General features: G+C 39.1%; 1 protein-coding gene across 1 annotated transcript in view; it reads left to right on the forward strand.

The window, feature by feature from the left end:
- Window positions 1-7,828, forward strand: part of si:rp71-68n21.9 (kelch-like protein 9) — a gene marked incomplete at its 5' end in the record, with an annotated part of 17,249 nt that overhangs the window by 6,713 nt on the left and 2,708 nt on the right. The window contains 5 exon segments of the mRNA XM_014027867.1: window positions 661-857; window positions 1,008-1,083; window positions 1,987-2,544; window positions 3,849-4,028; window positions 4,182-4,295. Of these exon segments, the coding sequence (XP_013883321.1) occupies window positions 661-857; window positions 1,008-1,083; window positions 1,987-2,544; window positions 3,849-4,028; window positions 4,182-4,295 (1,125 nt within the window).

A 7,828-nucleotide genomic window follows, 5' to 3' on the forward strand; every position in this document is an offset into this window, starting at 1 on the left:
ACTTCCACAATGTTTTCTCTTCATTTCTTTGAGTGTTCCTGAAAGCCAATAAGTTGCGCTTTGGAATGACCTTATTATTGTATCATGTTTTTGATCTGAGTTTGTTTCACAGAATGAAATGTCTGAATGAGTGCTCATCTAAGACTGGTGAGTCCATACTTTTTGCCAGGGGTTGTACAATCACATGAAGTGTTAGCTTACTATCTGTAAAAACTGAGTTTTAGTCATTCTTATGTTGGCTAATGTTGAATTGGGTTAACTCCAATAGTTAGACACACTTGGTGAGTTTCTTTCAAATTTGAGTATTTTATGAAATAAGCAATGCTGTTGTCTGCTCCAGCTCTTCTACTTTCACTTCTAGACTGACAGTAAAGCAGAAAATGAAAAATAAAAAGTACAGTACTGTATGTGTTAACCTTCTAAGCCACTTCTGCATTGACCTTAATTTCAGTTGCAGATTCAAAGTAGACTTTTTGTATTACATCACATAATCATCTAGTTCTTTTCCCTAATCCCCATGATTTAGCACCAAGCCTTCGTAGAGTCAGCAGTTTCTTTGAATCCCGATGTGACACCCCAGCAGATCAAAACCAATCTTCCAAAATGATGCAAATTAATGCATTCACCTTGTTTCTGTCCCCTGTGTTTCCCCCGTAACAGGAGGCATGAAAGAGCAGGAGATGAGGGAGATCAAGCTGCATGGGGTCACCAAGGTGGGCTTAAAGAACATCATAGACTTCATCTACACATCCAAGGTCATCCTCGACATGGGTAACCTGCAGGACACGCTGGAAGCTGCCAACTTCTTGCAGGTCATGCCACTTCTGAATTTCTGCAACGAGCTTCTGAGCAGTGAGGTAGGAGTTTATTATCACACAGTTCTGTATCAGAAATACTGAAGACCTTTTATCAAGCTAGTCTTGACTGTCGGTTACATCATAATAATTTAAGGCAACAAAGCTTTTTTTTGTTGAATCTACTCTACTTTCTCATTTGGTTTGATACAGATCACTATTGATAACTGTGTGGAAGTGGAACGAATTGCCACAGATTTGCTTCTTGAGGATGTTCTGTTGAATATAGGTGAGTTTAAAGCGCCAGAGCATTATAATACAACCACTGAAGCTATTATCTTTTTAACAGTGCTGTATAAAGTACCACAAAGGGATACTTGAGTAAAAGTACAAGTATCTTACCAAAGAATTACTTTGGTAAAATTTAAAGTCTCCTTTAGGAAAATTACTTAAGTGAAAGTCTTAAAGTATCTGATATTATTTGTACTTAAGTATTACAAGTAAAAGTATTGATTTAAAATGAGTAGTTAGATTTTCACTAAAGACATTTATTAGGAGGTGACCTCAAAAAATGCAAAATGGCTATATCATATTAAAATAATTAATTTATGCACTATTTTAGCTGTTTCAGTTTATATACATATATCAAGGCTGCACAAAGCTTTTCCCCAAAACGAAAATCTATCTGAGGGCTGCGGTCAAATGYAATAATATAATTCATGAAATACAAATACTTCTTAAGTACAATCCTTTTATTTGAATGATTACGTCCTGCTGGAGTGTGACATAATTTGTTTGTGTACAAACTAATACACTATCAGAGTTTTAAATATTTATACTTCTCATTCAACCACAGTTAAATTCACTCTATCTAGGAGGCTCAGTTTATATGGATAGTTTTTATTTTTTACAATAACAAGCTGGAATGAAAACAAGCAAAAATGAAATAAAAGTAACGACTTTCTACTTCTTGACTTTTTCAAAAATGTCAGGAGTAGAAGTAAAAAGTAGGCTGAAAAATAATTACTCAAGTAAAGTACAGATACCCAAAAATTGTACTTAAGCACAGTAAAGAAGTATTTGTATTTAGTTACTTTACAATTCTGCTTTTTAATCACAAAATAAACATGTGCACAAAGTTTTGTAGAAAACCTGGTTGATTGTGATTCTTACTGTTTCTAACTGAACTTAGGCAAGTTTGTGAGTCAGAACCTCAGTGCACTGGTGGAGTCTGGTCGCTACCTGGAGCTCTCTGACATCAGCATGGCCAACGCTCTGAGCACCAACTCGCTGCAGGGTTTCTCTGAACTGGAGCTCTACCACATCGCCAAAGGTTGGCTGGACCACGACCCTCCTAAACGCCACTCCTGTGTCTATGCCTTGATGCGCCACATTCGTTTCCCTCTGATGAGCCCCAACGAGTTGATTCAGATCTCCCAGGATGACGAGGAGGGGTCTGACTCAATGATGCGCTCTGACACGGCCTGTGTGAACCTCCTGCTGGAGGCCAGCAACTACCAGATGATGCCCTACATGCAGCCGGCCTTGCAAACAGAGAGGACCCAGATTCGATCGGACTCCACGCATATTCTGGCGCTGGGCGGTGTGATGCGACAGCAGCTGGTGGTTAGCCGGGAGCTGAGGGTGTATGATGAGACCACCGAACACTGGAGGGCGCTGAGGCCCATGGAGGTCCCACGTTACCAGCATGGTGTAGCTCTTCTGGGAGGCTTCCTCTTCATTGTTGGAGGTCAGAACACATACAGTTCACTCTGTGCACTGTGGCAGGAAGAAGTTTACACTACAATGTCAGTTCAGAGTTTAATTGGCGCAAACGTTGAGTCAGCATTAAAGGGGCAATATCATGTAAAATCAACTTTTTTGAGTTTTATATCACGTTATAATATTGTACTCTCATTTAAAAAAGCACRCCCAAARCCTTGCTTTGACTCATTCATGCATGTTTGAGAAATCCTGCAGCGTTTTTAGGCAGCCGGCAATGTGCTGAAGTGGGCATGACCAAAGTGGTTGAATTTTCTTAAAGAGACAGAGACCCATTTCAAGGCGTTTAGAAACTGTCAAGATGAGAAGTAAATTGTTTTGAGGATTTTTACAAATATATAGCTCTTTCACAATCTGAAACTGTGACATAGTTACTTTATTTTAGTATAAAATTGAAATATGGACTTGGAAAGCACATGATATTGCCCCTTTAACACCACTGTTTTCCTGTTTCTGGTTTCTTCCATTTGAACTCTGCTTCAGCCACTCCTTTAGCTCATTTAGAACATTACAGCTAAAATTTCTGATTTCTAACTGTTATACTATTTGTATAAAACTTTATCAATATTTTTTTCCCATAAATCCGTCAAGATTAGAAATTTGGCAAAACTTTTCCCTTTGAGATTTTCCTCAGTTGAGCTGATGACGACGGCCGGTCTCCTGCATCTTTTAGATTCGTCCCTGCTCAGATCACACAACACATCTGATTCAAACACATGATTTACCTTCTCAGTATGTCATCAAGGCCTGTAGAGGCCTACTAATTAGCTGTGTTGAACCAGGACAACCCTAAAACTTGCAGAAGACCAGCCTGTCAGGACACTTTGAACACCACTGGTTTAGCTATGTTGCCTTTTTAGCTTTTATCAACTGTTTGCTAATTGCAGCTTTTAGCTACTGCTCTGCTAGTATTACATTTTAGCTGCTGCTTTGCAGTTTTAGATTTTGTTTGTTATTTTAGCTTTTCCTAAATTTTGCTTTTAGCTTTTTTCAAACTAATTTAAGGCTTTTGTTGGGATCATTTAGCAATTCAGTCTCAGCTCCACACATTTCCGTACTGCTTTAGCTCTCAGCATTCCTGCTGCATTTCAGCAGAAAACACATTTTTCTGGTTTGTGATGCTGTAGCTTTTAGTTAAAGACAGTTATAAGAGTTTGAAACAGTCCAGTTGATCCTGAACAGGAAGACACTCACAAATTAACAGATTAAAATAAGAACAGAAGTGTGTACTTCAGTAAATGTTTGTGACACTGCTTACCGTTGACCTCTCAGGTCAGAGCACCTACGACACGAAGGGTAAGACAGCTATAGACAGCGCCTACCGCTAYGACCCGCGCTTCGATAAGTGGCTGCAGATCGCTTCCCTCAATGAGAAGAGGACCTTCTTCCACCTCAGTGCCCTGAAGGGGAAACTGTTCGCAGTGGGGGGCAGGAACGCATCTGGAGAAATCGGTGAGCTGCTTCCATTTCCTGCTCTGATGTGTTGACAGGTTCATTTTTATCAAAGTGTCGCTGAACTAATAAAAAACTACAGCTAGAATTTGGGGAGAATGTCTTGTGAGAAATAAATACTGAAATGATTTATACCTCTATAACTTTGTTCAGACACAGTGGAGTGCTACAATCTGAGGAAAAATGAGTGGACCTTTGTGTCCAGCATGATGGAGCCTCATTACGGACATGCTGGAACTGTTCATGGGGGTCTCATGTACATTTCAGGTGAGATGTTGTGGTTTAAAGTCATAGTTCAGACCTTTTTACCTTGGGTTTTGTGGAAAGGTTATGAACTAATATCTTGCCTGTTGTCTAAACGGAGATTATTCAAAGAACTATCCACAACAGGAACATAATTTTACATAACACTTGTTCAAAAGATCTGAACTATCACTTTAACTCATTTTAATGTATTTCCTGTTTTCATGTTTGGACATTGCATTTTTGTCACTTAAAGAATAAAGTGTTTATATTGAATATATTTATGGACATTTTGGGGTTTGATAAGCTGCATCAGCCTGCCTGAATTGGGCTGACCAATGATAACTGTCTGAGTTTCATTAAAATCAATCCAGCGGTTCATGAGATATTTTACTAACAAACTAACACAGGCACAAGCAGTTGCATGTTTGGCCCTCTTTCATGTTAACGCTCTTTGAAAATGAACATTTAAATCGTCCAAGATAAACTTTGACGTTAAAAGTCAAAGTTTTCAAAGAGCGCACCGACCCAGTTTTCATGCTACGTGTTGAAGAAGTCACAAAAACAAATAAAGACATCGCACCAAAACCACAAAACAACATCTTCTGACTGAATGATTTTCAGTTTTACAAAATGACTCATCCTTCAAAGAAAAGGCCACCGCACTTCTGCTTTGACTCATCTTGAACCCAGTGGTTGGGAGATCCTTCTACGGTCTTTAAAACACATTCTTCAGTCYTCTGTTTTTGTGGCTGAGTTTAACTGCAGGTTATGTGCGAGTTATGTGTAGCTTCAGCTCCTGGTGAAGACRAAACTGCTGGCAGGGGACTCAGTTAGTTACTTGAAGGTCAACCACCTGCACTTCCTTGAACAGATATTACCAGCTGGTTAAACCACAAAATGCAGCTGTAGCTTGTCTCTGCTGACTATCCATAAAAACTAAATTGGTTACATCAAGAAATCCCAACCAAAGATCGCTTTTGACGTGTGAACAAGTGAGCTTTTGTTTCCCTGCAAACGAGATGCTGCTAATCGTATAATCAGATCATCTTCCTWTGAAATTCACAAAATGCATGAAACACATAATGATCCTTTCAGAGTGATAGGAAATCCTGAAATAAATGCCTAAAATACACATCACCCACAGCCTGTCATGCCACACTGTCTGACTCAAACCATCTGTGAAAACGACAGACTCGTAAACACTTTGATCAAAGCTTGAAAATAAGATTATGCACAATCTCATGCAATGTTACACTATTTGTTAATTCGTGGAGTAGATGTTATGAATGACTTCCTGTTCCTATCAGACAAAGATTTAGCTCCAAATAAAAGTGGCTTAGTTATGGCTATTTTTATGTTTTCATGTTCAGTTGGCTGYGGCRGCCATCTTGAAGTAGATTCAGTYCAAAATTCAATCTGTTGTAGGTTTCAACTCAGCAAGTGTTTTTAGAAAGTTTCATTGATATCCATTCACTGATTCATGAAATATTTTGCGGACAGTACAGACGTGTGAGAAAAKTAAGTGTTCATTAACTGAAATCGAGACGAAACCACATAAACAGTGAACAGATTAAAATGTGAACAGAATAGGACCATACAACCCCAGATCTGGTTACGAGCGTGCTTTATTTCTCCCTGCTGGRGTCAGCTAAAGCAGAGCTGAAAGCAAACCAGAAGTTCGGGTCTKTTATCCATACACGGTTCTTCAGTGCCAGGTGCGCCCACTACAGGCCTACGGCTGCATCACAGGCCACTCGAACAAATATTACCTTCCGTAATGAATTGATAACGGTTTTTCTATGTGTTGTTGGTGGTTCGGGCATGTATCTAAACTATTTTAATCAAGACATAACAATCGTCAAACAATAGATCATAAAAGTCAATACTTAAAAGGGAAACTAAGAAAATGGTGTAGTGCTTTTAACATCAGTATCTAAACGATAAATCCCTTCAACTGCACACAAAAAAATGATTAACAAAAACTATGATCCTCCCACCTTTGCTGTGGTGATAACCTCCAAGACCTGACGGTTTCATGAGTTTAACCTTGAGAAAACCCAGCTGTGTGCAAAAATCCAAACTACACATTTAAATCTGCTTCAAAACTCTTGGGTCAACTTTTAATAAAGTTTGGTTTGTTGTTGGTAAAGTATTTGTCAAGATAATGTCAAGACAAAACTCTTCTGGCTGACCTACTTAAAAAAGTTTTCTCATTAGGCAGCAGACTCTGATAGGCCGCTCTCACCAAGGTCTCAGTTTCTTAGCAACCTTGGACAGGAAAACCACGTCTCTGTGAGACATGTGAAGCCTGAGAGAGAGGAAGCTCGAAGGCCCGTGGTTGCTGAGGTGGGCCTTAATTATTTAGAACAAAGTCAGAACTGTTCACTGTTCTAGAACAGCGTCAGAACTTGTTAAACCTGCTGCTTAAAGTCAATAAACGTAAGCAAGTTTAAGAGATTCTGCACAAAAGTGAAAAATTCAAGGTACAAAGTAACACAAGACTTTTTCTACAGCACATTTTCTTTTCATCGCTGTGCATGCACAGGCAGTTCTGTATGAGGAACGCTTCATTTACACAGCAGTGAATATGCAGCAGGTTGCATTWTCACATCTTTTCAGACTACAGATCAACATGTGAAGTCTGACTGAAAATAAACGACCAAAACCAGCAAATAAACAAACAAGAAAAAGCTGCAACACGTGCTTTAGACCGAAATAAACTGGAGGTATGTTTCACAGACAATAGAGCTGAAATTTGCTGAAGTGGGAGCTGAGAGTCGTCCTCTGAATGCAAACACATCATTCTGCACAAAACCGTCAAGGTTTCACCAAAATGGTTACATCGTTTCTCAAATTAAAACGGTGGCAAGAAAGCAGGCAGAAAATGTGCATTCCTTCAAGCGATGTTAGGCATTTAATTTTTATCATGYTTTCATTTCCTCTGATGAGCACATCAAAGACAGCAAAAAAAAATTCAACATCTTTTTTCCCACGATGATCTTTCTAGAACCTTCCTGTGTATTCTGTAAACCAACAAATAAGCTTTAAAGTTATACTCAACTGACATCCTCCTATTAAAATTGATACTTTAACACAACTCATCAGTAGCAGCAAGTCTGACATAAAACAGACAAATCAGTATTAGAGATGGGATAAATGGCTCTTTGAAGGGATCCGGATCTTGGGGAGCCATTTGTTTCTAAGAGCCGTTCGATTTTGAACATATTACGTCATCACCTAGAAAAGTACGTCATCACATAGCTATACGTAATGACGTCATCCCGTCACGTGGGTGGAGCCATGAGTTTGTCAAGCAGAAAACTCCCCTTCCCCTCTCACTGTGAGCTTCTGCACTGCACAACTCTGCCTGTTTTCTGTGAAAAAGCAAAGCGGGAGTGATTTAAGTATGAAAAAATAAAGATTATATGAGGAATAAAAGAAATAAAACTACAAATGGCTCGTTATTGCACGCGATCCGGCTCCTATCGTTCGTTGTAAAGAGCCGTTCAAAAGATTTGGAGCGTTCACGAATGTCACATCTCTAATATATATAT

This window comes from Austrofundulus limnaeus, unplaced genomic scaffold (genome assembly GCF_001266775.1).
Source record: "Austrofundulus limnaeus strain Quisiro unplaced genomic scaffold, Austrofundulus_limnaeus-1.0 Scaffold692, whole genome shotgun sequence".
NCBI lineage: Eukaryota > Metazoa > Chordata > Actinopteri > Cyprinodontiformes > Rivulidae > Austrofundulus > Austrofundulus limnaeus.